Source organism: Typopeltis vanoorti, chromosome 2 (genome assembly GCF_054136105.1).
Source record: "Typopeltis vanoorti isolate ZY-2024b chromosome 2, IOZ_Tvanoo_1.0, whole genome shotgun sequence".
In the NCBI taxonomy this organism is placed as follows: Eukaryota; Metazoa; Arthropoda; class Arachnida; order Uropygi; family Thelyphonidae; genus Typopeltis; species Typopeltis vanoorti.
The window spans coordinates 159,861,013-159,881,165 of NC_143550.1; the positions used below are offsets into that span (position 1 = coordinate 159,861,013).

The 20,153-nt window shown below is 33.2% G+C and overlaps 1 protein-coding gene across 2 annotated transcripts in view; it reads right to left on the reverse strand.

Moving 5' to 3' along the window:
* Positions 1 to 20,153, reverse strand: part of LOC150109573 (N-acetylneuraminate (7)9-O-acetyltransferase) — a 181,487-nt gene that overhangs the window by 66,994 nt on the left and 94,340 nt on the right. The window contains exons 9-13 of one of the 2 annotated variants that reach the window (XM_090409082.1): positions 19,978 to 20,086; positions 17,403 to 17,492; positions 15,017 to 15,136; positions 12,391 to 12,456; positions 4,220 to 4,376 (exon numbers count right to left, since the gene is read on the reverse strand). In XM_090409082.1, coding sequence (XP_090265208.1) covers positions 4,220 to 4,376; positions 12,391 to 12,456; positions 15,017 to 15,136; positions 17,403 to 17,492; positions 19,978 to 20,086 — 542 coding nt within the window. The remainder of the gene's footprint in view (positions 1 to 4,219; positions 4,377 to 12,390; positions 12,457 to 15,016; positions 15,137 to 17,402; positions 17,493 to 19,977; positions 20,087 to 20,153) is intronic. The other variant, XM_090409091.1, reaches the window with a different exon arrangement.

Sequence of the window (20,153 nt, forward strand, 5' to 3'; positions counted from 1 at the left end):
AGCTTAGTTAAGATTACTCTTTTAGCTTACTCATATCAATTTACAGGCAAGTTTTCACTACAGTGGCGGCATTATAAAAATTATAACTTAATAACAAAAACAAAAAAATTCTTACTATTTAAACTATTTAAGACAAAATTCTCTTCTATAGATGGCTCCAAAAATTACAAGTATACCACTTATTTTTATTTCAAAACACCAATACCAATTTAATACTTCAACCACCTCCGTAATGAAAAACATTTGATTTAAGAAGCAAAATTTACTTCAATCATGTCACTGAAAGATAACAAACCAAAGTTGGGATTTATAATAAGGGTAACATTGATACTATTCAATGATTGGAATTATGGCCAAAGCAACTAAGTTATAAAGCCACTATACTATTATTAACTCCATGGTGGGCACAAGAAGTTAAAGAGGCAGTGAAGGAAAAGAAGAAAGCATATCAAAAGTTCCTGGCAAAAAGCGAAACACTGCGTAAAACTAGCTAAACAAAAGTCATGGGAGGACTTTTGCAAGAACACAGAAAATAAATATCAAGAAAGTGGTAAGATATTCTGGAGGTTGTTGAAGAAGCTTAGAAATGGATGAAAGAGGGAGTCAGAGATGATAAAGATGACATGAAAACAGGAGAAAAAAGATATCCTTGAAGTATGGAGTAATTACTTTGAAAAATTGCTAAAAGAAATAAGCAGTGATGATAGCACAGTGGTAAAAAACACTGACCATGCATGCAGTCAGGAATACATATCCATACTTGAAGTAGAAAAGCAATCAAAGGCTTGAAATGTGGAAAGGCAGCAGGAGTAGATGATATTCGACCAGGAATGCTAAAGTATGGTGGTATAAAAGTCTTACAGTGGCTGCACTGCATAGTTCAGAATGTCTGGACAGAGGGACGAATTCCCGATGATTAGTGTAGAGCTCTCATAGTACCCATATATAAAAAGGGAAATAAAACTGAATGTAAGAATTACAGAGGTATATCCCTATTGAGTGTTACTGGTAAGATATATGCAAGTATACTTGAGAAACAGTTGAGAAGAATTCTGGAAGAAAAGTTTGGTGAAAAACAAGATGGATTCAGGTTAAATAAAGGTTGTCAGGATCAGATCTTCACTTTACGACAAATAGTGGGGAAATCATGGGAATATAACAAAGATCTGAGTTTTGTCGATCTGAAAAGGCATATGACAAGGTGCCAAGAGAGAATCTATTCAAAACACTACACTCATATGGTGTCAATGTGGCATTATATCAAGCAATACTTAGTCTTTATTTGAGCTGTAAGTCAGCAGTTAGAATTGAAGGAAGTACAGGAAGATGGTTTAATGTTAAATCTGGTGTGAGACAAGGATGTACATTATCTCCTCTGTTATTCATTATCTATATGGATCACATTATGAAGGAAAGTGGTATTAAACATGATATCAAAATTGGAGATGTTAATGTCAGCTCTTTGCTTTATGCGGACGATGTTATACTTCTAAATGAATCTGCTACAAGTCTGCAAGATTCCCTGACTAAATTGAATACCTGTTGTAATAGATATGGTATGAAGGTCATCATTAAAAAGACAAAGACAATGAAAATAGGTAGAATTGTTGAAAATGTCAACTATGTTGTGAGCGGGTAACCTGTGGAACAAGTAAAACATTTCAGCTACTTAGGCACATTTTTACAGAAGATGGTAAATTAAATATGGAAATAGACAACAGAATCAACAAAGCTGGTATGGTAGGAAGTCAATTGAATAAATTCATATGGAATAAGAGAGAAATTATTGGGAACACTAAATTAGCTGTATACATGACAGTGTTCAAACCAGTTTTAACTTATGGATCTGAGAGCTGGGTCAGAAGTAAAACACTTGACCAAAGACTAGAGACCGCAGATATGAGAGTCCTGAGAAAGATTAGAGGTGTAAACAGATGGCATCAATGGCAATATCATATTAAAAACGAGGATATATTAGGAAAGAACTTGACATTGTCAGCTTCCAGGAATGCGTTAGCAGAGCTAATCTCTGGTGGTATGGTCACTTAAACAGAATGGACAAGGAAAGATTAGCAAAACGAGTGTTCTCTGCCAGTTTGGCAGGAAAACGACCCAGAGGAACACCAAGATATAGGTGGATTGATATGGTACAAAGTGCCTTTGATGATAGAAATATAAGATCTGATAATGTTGGAGTCTTGACAAGAACAGACTGATTTGGAGGAAAATTGTTGATAGGAAGTTAGTAATGATGTAAATTTTTCATGTAGTACTATCATATCCTGTACATCACTTGAGAGTACATGTTAGGAAAAATTTGATGATGATGATGATGATGATATTATTATTATTATTATTACTGAGGCTGTCTTGCTTAAGCACCTAATAGTATTAAGAGTTTTGTTATTATTATTATTATTATTATTATTATTACACCCTTCATGGAGTCGGCAGACTCGTCATTTGAGGTTCATTCAACTGACAGCATATTTATCACATAGAATCTTAAAATCCTTAGCACACTTTGCCATTCTGGTAATACGTTGCATTCACTGACAATTCTTCATGTAAAAATATCTACTCTTCGCACCTTTCTTCGCTACCTGAATCCTTATATGGGCTTTTTCAATTGAAGGTGAGTTAGCTAATCCATACAGTGGTAGTAGGGTTTTTTCTCCTGGAAACTCTGGTTTTTCATCCTGCATACAGACAATTGGCCTTCAGAACATATACACAATTTACTGACAAAAAATACTGTTGTTGGTGATGATGGCATTGATGGAAGTAGTGTCATAATTGGAGAATTGGGTGGTGTTGGAGAGGATGAGATGTATTTGGTGAGGTAGAATAGTGTGCCCTCTCACAGTGAGTCCTAGGACTCCCTGGAGGTGTCGCATAACAATAATAATAACTTCCATAGATGACCTCTGGTTCTTTCCCTTTCTACTCTTTTTATAATCTCCTCTGGATTAATCTGATAAAATCGTCTCACTAACTTAAATATCTTTATCATACCACCTATTTTCCTCCTATCAACTAAACTCTGCAATCCACATTTTTTTCACCCTCTCTCCATAGTCAGCAGTGCAAAGTCCTTATACTGTGTTAGTCACTTGCCTCTGGAGCCTCTCCATTGTCTCCACATCACACTGAAAACCAGGTGATCAGATTTGAGTACAATAGTCCAAGTGTGGTCTGACCAGCACCTTATACAGTGACACAACCACTTCCTTATCCTTACATGTTAGAGTACTTCTTATCATAGCAGCACTTGCAACACTAGCAATATGCCCTCTAAAGTTCAGTCTTCTGTCAACTATCACTCCCAAATCTCTAATCTCACCCACTTCCTGCAGTGCGGTACAATCAATATAGTACACAGCCTTATATTTCTGCACTCCATAATGCAACACCTTGCACTTACTGATATTAAAACTACAACTCCACTCTTTTGTCCAAGTCTATTCAAATCTTCCTGAAGGGAATTAACATCAACAGTGTTACTTATAATTCTTCCCAACTTTGCATCATTAGCAAACAACTGAAGACCCTCAGTCAGTCCATGTGATATATCATTTACATACAAGTTAAACAGCATGGGCCCAAGAACAGAACCCTGAGGCATGCCACTGGTCACCCTATATTATGCCTATTAATTGTGTGCATTTTTCTAGCCAATTTTTCTGTTTTGCAGGAGGGAAAAATTTTGCCAAGTCAGCTAACTCACCTTCCGTGGAAAAGTCTTTATGAAGTTTTTCCAAGTGAAGGGTAAATGTTATCTTCTAAACTGCACCAAGGAGGTGTTCAATATAAAGGAATGTTCACATGGTCTTCATTGCCAGAATTGACATGGCATTCCTTCCTATGCATGTACTCTTTTCCTTTATTATATCCCAATATCTGCTAACACTTTAAATACGTATATGTGATTAATCTATGACAAGCAACTGCCAGAAGAAAAGAATTAAACATTCAGATCAACATCAATTTGAATACAATCATCTATATTCCAATTTAGTGATTATAGATTGAGGTCAGGAAACATTCTGTTCTAAAAGGAAAACATAAAAAAAAGGGGAAAAAAACTATTCAGATGTTTCTGTTTATCAACACAGCAAAGGCTGAATAGTCTGACCTTCTAAATACATATGTACATGTATTCAGTAGATGAATTAATGAAGTTTTAATATTTTAAAAGATGACAAATATAATAACTCACCTTCAGCTGAACTACTGATCACTTGTGGTATAGAAGCCATTGTTAAAAAAATAACCAGGAACCAGAAAGATACCAGAGGTACAAAGTAGTAGAATTGGTAAGGGCGATTCATTGAAAGGCACAATACCACTCCTAAAATATTAAATCTGAAAAGTACCTAAAAAAAATGTATAACACTATTAACTATTAATTATACAAATTTCTTATAGTTTCAATTTAGAATGTTTTAAATCTCAACCTTAATATAGAAATTCATTTAATATCAGTTTGTTATGATAATAACATTAACATAACAATAAATTCAGAATGTCATCACATAAAACTGCTATTGCATATTTACAAAATGGTTTCATAGCATTGCTTTATCGATTTGCATCGACTGTTAGGTTGATAATAAACAACACTTATTTTGGCAATTGCATAAATGGAACTGTGTCCTGTGTAAGTGTTTTGTGCTTTAGGAATGGTGGTTTGAAATCCAGAAATATCAACAACTAAATAAATGACTTGGTCTATTTCATTCTCAAACATGCTCTAAGTTAAAACATGAAATAGTCTATAATATTAATTCATTCATAAAAATTATTTTCACTTTGTACTTAATATTTTGTTACTCGTTAAACATTTAACTTATGTAGACAGGAAAACATATGCTCGTATTAAGAGGGATAAGTATGAAGACAGCTACTTGAATGTAATGCTGAGCAGCAAACATCATGCTTCTTGAAAAGATCTGGGTTTATGATTTTATGGATTATAAGTAAATGCATAAAAAACCTTTATAGTCAATATTTCACTAATTACATAGTCAGTATCCTTATGTAGTTAGTAACCTACATTTTGATAATAGAGGAGCTCCATCCCAGTTAAATAAACACTTATCAAATTTTGGAGAGACATGAAATTTTTCTGAGTTCTATATCATATAGTTGATTATTTTAAAGGTAAAAAAAGCAGCAATTCATTCAGTAATCGTCATCATCAAGGAGATTAAGAAGAAAACCAGTGAGAGAGTGGAATGGAGGAAATTGCTGCTGAGCTACCAGTCCCAAGACTGATGATCTTTGACAATCAAAGCAAAAAGATATATATTATGAAATATCTATTTGCTCAAATGTTTGTGCAATATGTGTTTTTAGTAATATAAGTCTCCTTGGTTACATATAATAATTATAATACAGTTCGGCTACATAATGCGAATAAGTGTTATTCGCATTATGTAGCTGAACATTCATGTTTAGCTTGTACATGAATGTTATTTTCATTATCCAAAAATGTATGCAGCTATACATTTTTCATACAAAGGTCATGGTATCAGTGTTTTGGGATGCTAAAGGCATTTTGTTTATTAATTATTTTGAAAAGGGTAAAACAATAACCAGAATATTATTCTGATCTTTTAACCAGACTAGACGAAAAAATTCATGAGAAAAGACCTGGTTTGCAGAAGAAAAATTCATCTTTCATCACGACAATGCACCTGCCCACAAATGTGTTTTGTCAATGGGAAATTCAAGGGATCTGCACTATGAATTGTTGGAAGAACATTCACCCTATTCCCCAAATTTGGCTCCCTCTGACTTCTATCTCTTCCCAAAACTAAAACTCTTCCTCACCGGTCAGAGTTTTTCTTTGAATCAAGAGGTGATTGCAGCTGTAGATTGGTATTTTGCAATGTGCAGCAAGGGCTGCACATTGCAAAGATAAGATTTGTTTGCTTCCGTCGCTGTTGTATTTTTAACTTTTTTTTTTTTTTTTTTTTTTTTTTTTTTTTTTACAGAATGACCCGATTGATTTATGTTTCTCTAATTATTTCTTTACCTAATGTGCCTACCTACCTGCCTATTCTCTTCATGACCCATGGTATATAATGCTAAGATTCATCTTCTCATTCACTTGTCTTTTTTGCAACTAATTCTACTGCTCTCCATCTATCCAACTTTTCTGTCATTCTCTGCAAGTTAGTTTGGATCTTTCCTTTTCCCTTTCTGGGATTCATATCAAAGCTACCATTGGAATCTCTTTTCATCTTTTTTATTACATTCATTATTTCATTTTTAGATATTAGTTCTAATGTAATATTTAAATCAATACTTACAGGAAGTTCCTCCATTATTGAACTTTCTGTTTTGCCAGTTATATTGTGTTCTACATTGAAACTCTCATCAAAGAGCTCTCTCCACCTTTCAGTAATCTTATCCTCTTCAGTTAGCACACATTTTTATCTCATACAGCATTTACTCTTATATGAGGGTGGTCTGAAAAGTTCTCGGCCTAACAATGAAAAAACGAATTTATAATTTCAAAATTATTTTTATTTTTCATAATCTCCCTTAAGACTAATACATTTATTCCAGTGATGCTCCAGCGCTATTATCCCATCCCTGTAGTGGTTCTCAGTAAGATCATTTATAAACCACTAGATTATAATCCCAAAAAGTCTAAGAAATGTCACATCTTAACCTCCTGAAGTTCTTAAAAAAACTCAAACCTTTTTTAGATCCCTTCCCCAACCCAATATATGAATCGCCAAAAATTCATAAAATCAATTACCATCTCTGTTCTATAGTACTGACTCATCATCATCATCATCAAATTCCTGCCATGTACCCTCAAGGGGTGTACAGGATATGACAGTACTACATGAAAAAATTACATCATTACTAACTTCCTATCTACAATTTTCCTCCAAATCAGTCTGTTACTTGTCAAGACTCCAACATTATCAGATCTTATATTTCTATCGTCTAAGGCACTTTGTACCGTATCAATCCACCTATATCTTGGTCTTCCTCTGGGTCGTTTTCCTGCCAACCTGGCAGAGAACACTTGTTTTGCTAATCTTTCCTCTCCCATTCTATTTAAGTGACCATACCATCTGAGATTAGCTCTGCTAACGCATTCCTGGATGCTGATAATGTCAAGTTCTTTCCTAATATCCTCATTTTTAATATGATATTGCCATTGATGCCATCTGTTCACGCCTCTAATCTTTCTCAGGACTCTCATATCTGCGGTCTCTAGTCTTTGGTCAAGTGTTTTACTTCTGACCCAGCTCTCAGATCCATAAGTTAAAATTGGTTTGAACACAGTCTTGTATACAGCTAATTTAGTGTTCCGACTAATTTCTTTCTTATTCCATATGAATTTATTCAATTGACTTCCCACGATACCAGCTTTGCTGATTCTGTTGTCTATTTCTATATTTAGTTTACCATCTTCAGTAAAAATTGTGCCTAAGTAGCTAAAATGTATTACTTGTTCCACAGGTTCTCCATTCACAACACAGTTGACATTTTCAATGATTCTGCCTATTTTCATTGTCTTTGTCTTTTTATTGCTGACCTTCATACCATATCTATTACAACAGCTATTCAATTTAGTCAGAGAATCTTGCAGACTTGTAGCGGATTTATTTAGAAGTATAACATCATCCGCATAAAGCAAAGAGCTGACATTAACATCTCCAATTTTGATATCAGGTTTAATACCATATTCCTTCATAATGTTATCCATATAGATAATGAATAACAGAGGGGATAATGTACATCCTTGTCTCACACCAGATTTAACATTAAACCATCTTCCTGTACTTCCTTCAATTCTAACTGCTGACTCACAACTCAAATACAGACTAAGTATTGCTTGATATAATGCCCCATTGACACCATATAACTGCAGCGTATTGAATAGCTTCTCTCTTGGCACCTTGTCATATGCCTTTTCCAAATCAACAAAACTTAAATACAGATCTTTGTTATATTCCCATGCTTTCTCGACTATTTGTCGTAAAGTGAAGATCTGATCCTGACAGCCTCTAATTGGCCTGAATCCAGCTTGTTCTTCACCAAGCTTTTCTTCCACAATTCTTCTCAACCGTTTCTCAAGTATACTTGCATAGATCTTGCCAGGAACACTCAGTAGGGAAATACCTCTGTAATTCTCACATTCAGTTTTATTTCCCTTTTTATATATGGGTACTATGAGAGCTCTACTCCAATCATCAGGAATTCGTCCCTCTGTCCAGGCTTTCTGAACTATGCAGTGCAGCCACTGTAAGACTCTTATACCACCATACTTCAGCATTTCTGGTCGAATATCATCTACTCCTGCTGCCTTTCCACATTTCAAGCCTTTGATGGCTTTTTCTACTTCAAGTATGGATATGTATTCCTGACTGCATGCCTGGTCAGTGTTTTTTATCACTGTGCTGTCATCACTGCTTGTTTCATTTAGCAGTTTTTCAAAGTAATTACTCCATACTTCAAGGATATCTTTTTCTCCTGTTTTCATTTCACCTTTATCATCTCTAATTCCTTTTACAGCACTCTTTCCTCCATTCCTAAGCTTCTTCAACAACCTCCAGAATATTTTGCCACCTTCTTGATATTTATTTTCTATATTCTTGCCAAAGTCCTCCCATGACTTTTGTTTAGCTAGTTTTACACACTGTTTAGCTTTCTTACATTTGTCTCTGTATTCTGTAAGAGTAAAAGCTGACTTATTTGCCAGGAACTTTTGATATGCTTTCTTCTTTTCCTTCACTGCCTCTTTAACTTCCTGTGTCCACCAGGGAGTTCTGATTTTTTTATCTTTGCACACAACCTCACCACATGCCTCTCTGGCAGAATCAATCAATGTTTCCTTCAGAGTTTGCCACTGAATCTCCAAGGTTTGATTCCTGTTCTCAAACTCTTTCATTTTCTTTTCAATAATATTTCTGTATTTTAGTCTACAGTTTACATCTGAGAGCTGCTCAACTTTTATTCGCTTTAAAACTTTCTTACATGTTATTCTTTTCAATATGAAATTCAATTTTATCCTGCTCAAGACTAAATAGTGATCACTTCCAATTTCAAATCCTCTGTACACTCTGGTGTCCTGCACCAGGGAGAAAACATCACTATCAACAATAACATAGTCAATGAGACTTTTCTTATTCCTAGCCTCTTCTCTCCATGTGAATTTGTGCACATTTTTATGTTGGAACATGGTGTTAGTAATAACCAGTCCATGTCCTGAGCAGAAATCCAACAGATATTTGCCATTATTATTAGCTTTGCTCTTTTCTCCAAATTTTCCCAAAATATTTTTGTATGTCTCACAATCATTTCCTACTCTACTATTTAGATCCCCAACAAGGACCAACTTTTCCTTTTTCATTGTGTTAGTTGCTTTTTCTAAAGCCTCAAAAAATTCCTCCACTTCTACCTTAGTAGAGCCTTCTGTGGGACCATAGGCACAAATAAGTCTCATTGTCCAGTTCCCCATTCTCATATTTGCCCACATTACTCTACTTGAGACTGACTGCCATTCAAGAAGATTAGCCTCGTATTTTGTGTTGAATACTATGGCTACTCCTTCTTTTCCTTGATTGTTATTGCCTGAATATAACATTTTGTATTTATTGCTCAGAAAGATCTCACCAGTTTTGGTCTTTTTTGTTTCAGTCACCCCTATTATGTCGATCTGGTACTTATCTAATTCCTAAGCTAGCTCCATTTCTTTGCCATTCAGGCTTCTTACGTTGATAGTACCGATCTTTAACTCTGGTGATGTTGAGTTGGGGTTTGTTTTCAGATGGTACAACATGACAAATAGTACTGACTCTCCTACTTTAAATTAGCCAAACAGTTAGCTAAATCTTTAATTCAACAATAAAAAATTCCACGCATTTCAAATCTTTAATCCAAAATTTAGTTTTAAACAATAATGATATCATAGTGAGCTTTGATGTCACCTCCTGTGAAAAATGCTTTCTCCCTGCCATTATTAAGCTCTATAATTTTGCCATACATACGGGTTATTTCTCATGGAAGGGTATCTTATATAAAGAGATAAAAGATACTTCCATGGGTTCTCCCCTCTCCTTCCCTCTGGCCAATTTCTATATGGAGCATTTTGAAAAACATACTCTTGATACTGCCGATCTTAAACTTTCTATTTGGTTAAGATATGCTGACCACAACTGACCTTCACTCAAACAATCAGCTTCCCAAGATTAAGTTCACTATAGAAAAATCAAATAACGGTCTGCCTTTTTTGGATACTCTAATCACATGTCTGCCCAATGACACCCTTTCTTTTGCAGTTTACAAAAAACCCACCCACACAGGCATGTCATCAAAACCCTTGTCAACTTGGACAAATTCAGGCTCTTGAAAACCAAGAAAGCTGTAGATTCATCTGTTTACATGTTTTACCACCGCTTAGATGGAAATGCGCTTCATCCGAGAACCGGACATTATGGAAGGACAGATCTTCATAGACATTGACCAGCATGCATGTACATTATTCCCACCATGCAGTGTAATCTGTTGCTGTTAAAAACACTGACCCACCTGAATGATGTATGAAAAGGCACCCAGCTCCTTAAGGATACTGTAGTGACTGCCTCATTATCCCAAGTTTTACCACTGTTTAGAATTGACTGCATTTCAGAGACTATATATAACACTTGTTCAAGCACACACCCATGATTCTCATTTGTGGTCTTCTCGAATGCCCTTTGCATTGCAGCAGAACACTCCTGATACGTTGGAACATTTCGGTTAAAGCAATGATGACACTATTGCTTGGGGCACATTTACGGAAACGATGAACAAACTGCTCACAAACATGTCGTAGGCTTGAACCGTTTGCTCTATCAACTCTGTATGAATGAAAATAATGCTCAACAATAAACGTCTTTTCTTCCAACATCATCAACCCATTGCTACAGCTAAATGTAATAGTGTAGACTCTACGTGCTCTTCTATTAATGTGCAAGCATTCAAACAATGAACAAACTGCTCACAAACATGTCGTAGGCTTGAACCGTTTGCTCTATCAACTTTGTATGAATGAAAATAATGCTCAACAATAAACGTCTTTTCTTCCAACATCATCAACCCATTGCTACAGCTAAATGTAATAGTGTAGACTCTACATGTGCTCTTCTATTAATGTGCATGCATTCAAACAATGAACAAAATGCTCACAAACATGTCGTAGGCTTGAACCATTTGCTCTATCAACTCTGTATGAATGAAAATAATGCTCAACAATAAACGTCTTTTCTTCCAACATCATCAACCCATTGCTACAGCTAAATGTAATAGTGTAGACTCTACACATGCTCTTCTATTAATGTGCATGCATTCGCACGGTATATCTCATAGTGCATATAGAAGGTGATGTCAAAATTCAGTACTGTTTTTTTTTTTTTTGTGCCATACCATATTTGCTGATTAAACTAATTTTATTTGTTCTAATATAGAACTAATTTCTTTGCATCCTATGGATAAAATTTTATAGGACTGTGCTCTTCATTTGGTCATGCTTTTTTGGTATTGATGAAATGTTACAGCTCAATCTTAACAATTTGGAAGCTCTTTAAAAAACCAGGTTCTCCCTTATAACTTTAACTGATTTTACCTCAATGGAAATTAAAAGTGAGAGATTTGCCCATGTAAAGAGATAACAGAACTTAAAATAAAAATTATAAAATAAAAGACAAACATCTGGTGAACTAACACTGATATCTATAAAAAATTTAAAATAAAATTTACAAAAATTTTCTCACACAGGCAAGAAGTTCCAAATATAGCATCTCTATCATAAGATACAAAATTTCCCTAATACTTATTCTTTTAGTGTATGAAAGTCAAAACTATCTATCTACACATGTATACACACACGCTGAAAACATTATTGCTTAAAATCTTAGCTATGCATCTAAAAATTTTGGATATTCCATTATTTACGAAGAAAATACATATGCTTCTTAAATCAACCTGAAAGATTTGATTGGTCACGGTTTACTTAGGTGCATTAGCAAATATTCACTGTTGTGCTATAGCTTAAAATAAATAAAGGAATGAAAGAAATTCAGAATAAGTTGAAATCACTTTAGTTTAATTCTGAAGAATATGTGCAAAGATTCAGCCATTGAACAAAATTTTCTCAGTGGTTAATATGCATATCCTCCATAGAAAAAAAAAAAAAAAATTGCACAGCCAAAAGATCCAAACAATCTACAACTTACAAAACACAAACTTAAACTAAAAAAAATGCATGCTTATAAAACAAAGTGAAATAAAAATAAAATAAAATAATTATTCTTAAAAACAAAATCTGAAAGATACCAATTTATAAGAAAGAAAGGAAAAAACTATTCTTCAACAACTTACTTCAAAAACTCTCCTAAAAGGAACAGCCCTGGAACGCCAATATACAGGAAAATGACGGATATTTTTCTGAAAAGTACAGAGAGAGAGAGATGACCATATACAAGGGTACTAAACCTAAAACTTAATAAAATACCTTAAAAAAAAGAAGAAAAAGAACAAGATGAATTTACATGTTTGATGAGTGTCCGTGATGAGTATCAAAGCCAGAGTAGTCATTATCAAATGTCATTTGACTCTGTATAAGCAGTTTGTTTCATCCGTACAAAAACAAAAAAGGAAAAAATAGAGAGAGGAGTGAGAAAATAAATAAGAGTAGGAGAGATATGTGGAACAATAAATAATCTGTCCTTCAGTTTAAAGAATATCTCAACTTATTTGTTGAATGACTCTGAAATATGCCTGAAAGTCATTTTTTAACCAAACTCTAATGTTTGCATCAAAGTTTGTAATTTAGCACATGATTTTAAAACTATGATTCATTAAAAGCACCTCCAGATGCAAATAACTTTAAAAGCAGAAACTATTACATTATTTTGCTTCCACACCTAAGCATAAAAGAAGAGACAGCAGATATCAGAATTACTCAATCACAAGCTCTGCACTGATTTTGTGAGGTATTTGAAAATGCTTCAGAAATATTTACTAGTCTTCCTATTAAGGTTGAAACTTGTAAACTGAATGTATTTCCACCTACTAAATGAGAGAGCACCAGAAGGGAAGGGAAAAAGTTTCTTCGGTTTTTGGTTTAAAAAATTTCACAAGCAGTAAAACACAACATGACTTTCTAAATCAATTTCCAGTTTTCCAATTTAAAAAAAAAAAAAAAAAAGAAATAAATAGCCATTTTTTAGATATGAAACAGCATATCTAAATGTTTAGTGTATTTTTAAACTTTTTTGTTTCTTCATAAATTTTGAAATAAAAAAAAACTTGCTTTAAATTCTTTATTTGTAACTGGTACTATTAAAATAAGTTTCCATGAAAGAATATGCTTAAAGTAAGAAATTTCATAGTATAACATAAGGCAATTTTATGAACAAGAAATTATTATTATTTGTGACACCTCCAAGATGTCATATAACCTTTTCAGATAGTACAAGAGTTGATACATTCTTGAAATATTTGTAAATCCCTGTTCTAAGGTTTTACAGATATTAAGAATCACATTGAAATATTAACTTTAAAAATAAAATCCATAATGAAAAATTTGTAAGCTGTTAAACAATGGTGAATAATTTTTCTGATATGAAGATTTATTGGATCCTTTAAGTAGCACCATGGATAGGCAAGACTATATTTCTTTTATATTTGTGTTTTAAAACACTTCTAATTGCAGCAATCCAAACAGTTAATTCGCTCCTCTGAGATCTTTCTCATCTTTTTTTTTTTTTTTCCTTCTCATGTTTTGGCTTTAAATGTGATGCTAATCATTTATTATCTATTCTTTTTAAATCACCATAAAATCTTAAGACTATTTTCCTGACTATATTCTTGGGGTCAAGAATGTCAAGATTTTTTCTAATATTCTCTGTTTTTAAATTTTCTGAATGAGATGTGAAGAGATAACATTGATTCACTTTTCTACTTTTCCCCCCAAAAAATGCATAACAATAGTCTCTGGTTTGTATTCAACCACTTTATTTCTAATTCATTCAAACTAGTTCCCTAAGCAACTAAACTATATCACATTCACATATTTTTGTGTGTGCGCGCGCACACACACACACACACACAAAAGGAGATAATGAAAATTGTAAAAGGACATTCTTTTTAAAATAGTTTTATGAAATGATGCATGTTCATCATCATTATTTCCTTATGCTTCCTCAAGGGATGTAGTACTGTTGAATATTACAACAGTACTATATGATTAAGTTTACATTATTAATTATTACTTTCACCAAATAGTGTGTATTAGTAGAAATATAAAAAATAAACAGGCTTATGTAGTAATTAGTATGTAAATATAGTGATCTGCATTTCTAAATAGAATTGAAGATTAAAGTTGAAAAATCAGTCAACACTTTTAGCTTCATTCTGACACATTCTCAAAAAAAGCCCGACCACTTAGCAAGAAATATAATTCTCCCAAATGAATTATTTTATTATTTTTTTTTAAATAGACAGAGGTATACCAGTTCATGTTTACTTTCTTCTGATAGGTTTATAATGTATGTTAACTAGATTTAACAAAAGTGGGAGTTTTATTCCTGTGGCAAGATAAACTATGCTTGGGGAAATAAATATTCAAATCCTCCAATATCAATATCTTGCAGAAAGGTGGGATAAATTATTTTTTAATTAAGGTTTGGTAATCAGCAAATTTTTACATAGAAATTTTTAAAATCCCAAATAAGACCATTACTTGGTCTAAATTATTCTGCTTCAGTTTTATAATGCAATGCTAAGATAAGCCATTATATTTGAAATATACTTGTAACAAATACACACACAAACATGCATGTGTATCAATTTCAAATATCAATACCAATTTAAAAATTATATATATATATATATATATATATATAAAAGTTTAAACAATATTTTTCATAATTTTAAATATATTCTTGTCCAAAATGTACGTAATGTGTAATAAAATAAACAGAACATAGCAAAATTATCTTACTTGCCAAACTCTGTAGAGGCTAAAATCTCCAGTATGCCAAAAGTATGTGAAATGTCCATACCCACTGAGAAAAAGATAGGATGTCACCAAAACACGAATATGCATGTAGATAGGCAGTACCTGAAATTTTCAAGAATGCTAACAAAGAATCATGTTTTTAAACTTGGTCTGTAATGTCTCACCATAAACATAAAACAGTGGATATTTAAAAGACAGCTAATTAATACACAACAGTAAGCTGAAAGCATTATTGATGTAGTTAAAAATGCCAAATGATTGGCATTTTTAAGAAGTTTTAACTTTAGAAAATATAAATGAGAAAAGCTCTGAAAATATATAAATATAATTTTATAAATAATCCAAAGCTGACAAAAGGTAAGATATCTAGCACATTGGTTTCAGTTCATTTACACATAGCTTTGATACTTGTTAAGATAAAAAAGGTTTTATCAGACCTAAGATCAAAGTTGTGTGTAATAAGAAAATGAAACAACAAATGTTCTAGATGTGTAGTCATGTTTGGATTATTTAAAAAAAAACTGTTTTTGTAAATCTTTGGAGTGTCATTTATGTCATTTATTTCAGTTAATGAGTGCCCATTTTGTTAAAAGCTATCAACCTGGTGTATGCAACATTGAACTCACTGTTACTTCTTCACTAGATGAAGAAATGCAGGGTGTATGAGGATGAAGTATTAGAGCTGTTGCACAAATTGAATAAGAATTTAGCAATAGGGACTGATGAGATATCAGCGACTGTGCTAAAAGAGTGTTCAGTTTAACTGGCCATTCCCAAGACTGTTTAATATGAGTCTCAGAACAGGGAAGATTCCACAGGAATGGAAAGAATACATGGTAATTCCATTGCACAAGGGTGGTGCAAAGACCAATGTATCCAACTATTGACCAATTAGTATCTCAGGAGTGGTGATGAAGATTTTGGAAAAATTGGTTACGGCTCGCATTCAGAAATGGGTTGACAGTGAATCTCTACTTTGCAATGAACAACATGGGTTTACTAAAGGAAGGTCATGTTTTAGCAACTTGCTCACATTCTATAACTGTTACCACTGAACTAAACAAGGGGAATGGATACTCCATGATACTTTTGGATTTTGTTAAGGCTTTTGACAGAATACAGTATGGTAGACTGTTACATAAATTGGAGAAAATGGGTTTGGGTTATAGAATATTAGAATGGAAAAGAGGATGGCTGACTGACATATCAAAAAGTGATATACGGGGGATCTCAGTCTGCAAGATTTAAGGTAAAAAGTGGTGTACCACAAGAATCAGTGCTTGGTCCACTGTTATTCAATCTGTACATTAATGATATTGGGAAGGATTTGACAAACGACATACAGCTATTTGCTGATCATGCAAAGATAGGTAGGGTAATCAGGAATGATTACTGCAAGTACTGCTGATATGTAGTACTTGCAGAATGATTTGAATAGGCTGGAATTGTGGGCATGGGAAAATGGGTGTAAGTTCAATGTCAGTAAATGTAAAATCATTCACTTCGGTGTGATTAGATATTCAATGTATTATATTGGTGGGATTAGGCTAGAAGAAATTGATGAGGCTAGGAATCTTGGAGTGTTAATAGACAGGAAGTTGAAGTTCAGGGGCCATGTGGGAAAGATTGCAAATACAACTCAAAAGATAATTGCAATGCTGAAATGAACGTTCACATGTAAAGATAAAGATGTTATTTTTATAACATCTTTATCATGACCTTCCTTGATAAGACCTCACTTGGACTATTGTGCACAAGTCTGGTCTCCTGGCTTCTGTTGTGATTCTGATATACTGGAGAGAGTGCAAAGGAGAGTGATAAAAATGATATCAGGATTTTGGAATGCTGATTATGAAGACAGATTGAGAATTTGTAGATTGCAGCCACTAGCAAACAGGAGAAAGAGGGGTGATATGATTGAGACTTACAAACTTCTGAAAGGGTCATACAGATTTCAATTGATGGAATTTTCTCAAGTTAGTGTTCAGAGTTAAAAAAAAAAAAAAAAAAAAAAAAAAAAAAAAAAAAAAAAAAACCTAAGTATCTGGGGGTGGGAGGGTTCTGTTTCCTCTGAAACTGATAATTTAGCCTTATCTGTAAGACATAAGACATAGGAGTAAAGTTCCTGTTTCTAATACTTGGATTTCATGCGTATACCATGAGGATATTACTGTTATTATTGACCTTGCATCAGGAAACTTAAATCTATCTAATGGATTGGTAACAGCATGAACTTCACAAATTATTTAATTCCTACTTTTCGCTTAATATATGCATAATATTACTACTAAAGTCTGGTTTTATCGCAGATTTGTACAAAACAAAATACATTAAATTTTGAAAACTATAAAATAATATCTACACTTACCTGACTAGCTCCTGTCATATGATATATAAGAATCACCAATTGCATCCAACCTTTCCATTCATCTGTTTGATCTCTGTGAAGTACCTGAGTCTAGAAAAAACAGAAAACATGCTGAAGTGCAAAAAAGTTTCCTCTACTTAATTAATTCATTCATTTTAATAGTTTTGTTATCACATTTATGTCTCTGGAACACTGATACATGTATGCAGAATTGATTCATGAACAATCATCAAAATTACTACTGAAAAGTTAATAATTTATAATTTTTTTACAATTATAATTTTTTTCCTTCAAAATTCTTCATTTAGAGTAAATAAAAAAATAATATACTGTCTTTTTTTTGGATTACCATGAAATTTTTAGGGAGGGTTTTGGTAAACAGACTCAATTTTTTTTGTGAAAATGGCAAATTAAATATGGAAATAGACAGTAGAATTGATGAATAGTCAGATGAATTTATAAGAAATTTATTTATATTTAAAAATAATAAGAGAAATTAGTCAAAACACTAAACCAGCTATATACAAGACAGCGCTTAACCCATTTTAACCTACAGATTTGAAAGTTCAGTTAGAAATAAAACAGCTGATCAAAGACTGGAGACCACAGATATGAGAAAGTTCTAAGAAAAATCACAGGAGTGAATAGATGGCATCAATGGCAGAATCATATTAAAAGTGAAGAAATTAAGAAGGAAGGAACTGCACATTGTTAGCATTCAGGCATGTGCTTACACGTACCTAAATGCTATATTGATAATAGTTAGTGTTAATAGTTTGTGTATGCATCTCTTTCAAAATGCAACCTGTAAACAGAAAAATATCACTTGAATTTCTGATTACTTTGATTATTCATGTATTTCTACCATTTAACAAATTATTATACCAAACTCAGTATTCAATGGGAAATAATGATTATATGGTAACCAAAAACATTAAATATAGTGGAGGAGTTCTAGTTGCTTGGAAGAGCACATTCAAACAAATTGAGATTATTTTGAAGCATAGTTTTTATAATTTAATCAGTTAAAAAATGTCCATACATCTACAATGCAGCATTAGCATGATTTAATTAATAACTGAAACATTCTTTTTTTTCCCATTACTATTTTCTAATCACTAATATGAGGGTGGTCTGAAATGTTCTAGGCCTAACGTTGAAAAAACAAATTTATAATTTCAAAATTATTTTTATTTTTCAACATAATCTCCCTTAAAACTAATACATATATTCCAGAGATGCTACAGTGCCATTATCCTATCCCTGTAGTGGTTCTCAGTAAGATCTGCAAAATATTCCTCTACAGCTACAATCACCTCTTGATTCGAAGAAAAGCGCTGACCAGCGAGAAAAAGTTTTAGTTTTGGGAAGAGATAGACATAAGAGGGAGCCAAATCTGGGGAGGTTGGATGTTCCAACACTTCATAGTGCAGATCCTTTAATTTTCCCATCGCCAAAACACCTTTGTGGGCAGGTGCATTGTCTTGATAAAAGATGATTTTTTTCTTCTGCAAACCAGGTCTTTTCTCACTAATTTTTTTGTCTAGTCTAGTAAAAAGATCGGAATAATATTCCCCACTTATTGTTTTATCCTTTTCAAGATAATTAATAAACAAAATACCTTTAGCATCCCGAAACACCGATGACCTTTCCTGCTGATGGAATCGACTTTGTCTTCTTTGGCGTGAACAACCGGCTTCTGTCGACTTTTTTGACTGCTGTTTGGATTCTGGTGTGTAATGGTGAATCCAAGTCTCATTCACAGTAATAAATTGACACACAAAATCAGTTTTATTCTTGTTAAAATGCTACAAGCACTGTTCAGAAATTTTCATGCGAGTGTGTTTTTGATCTGCTGTGAGCAAGTGTGGCACCCATCTTGTGCAAAGCTGTTTCATTTGCAATTGTTCATGCAAAACATATCCTACACATTCTTTTCAAATACCTATAGTCTCAGCAATTTCATGCACTTTGACTAGCCGATCCAATACCATATCATGCATCGATCAATGATTTCTGGTGTTGTTACACTTTTTGGGCGTCCTTCACGTGGATCATCTTCAAGGTTGGTGCGCCATGTTTAAACTCGACAGCCCATTTCTTAATTGTCGAAAACGAAGGAAAAGAGTGCCCATAAACTTTTATGAACTTCGAATAATTTTTTTTTGGTGTTAAACCTTCTTTTACAAAGAATTTTATAACCGCACGATACTCGATTTTATCCATTTCAAGGGATACAATGAACACTTTTGCTTCAGACAGCTGTATAAAACAAACTACTTGATAGAACGACTTACAATTTCACATGGATACTTATGATAGATGTACCAACTTGGAAAAAAAAAAGTCTTGCCGATAGTGTTGCCATCTATGGCAGAGGCTGAGAACTTTTCAGACCACCCTTGTAAATATAAGAATCACTATAAAATTTTAAAATACAGACAGTGGGAGTGGAATGCATTGTGCACAGATGAGAGAGAGAGAGAGAGAGAGAATAACAAAAAAAATATTAATGGTTTAAAAAATACTTTTTTCAAACAATTAAAAAAAGGTTTGCAGAACACTAGTAACTTACATGTTGACTTTCTTCTGTAAAGAAGAGGCCCAATACAAAAACATATGCAAGAGGTAAAAAGAAATTCAAGTGAGTGTAATACTTGTTTTCTTTCATGAAAAAATTGGTCCTGAAATTAGAAATTTTTTTATGAAATTGTATACAGAAAGAAAAAATTGTATATATGTTAATTAGAA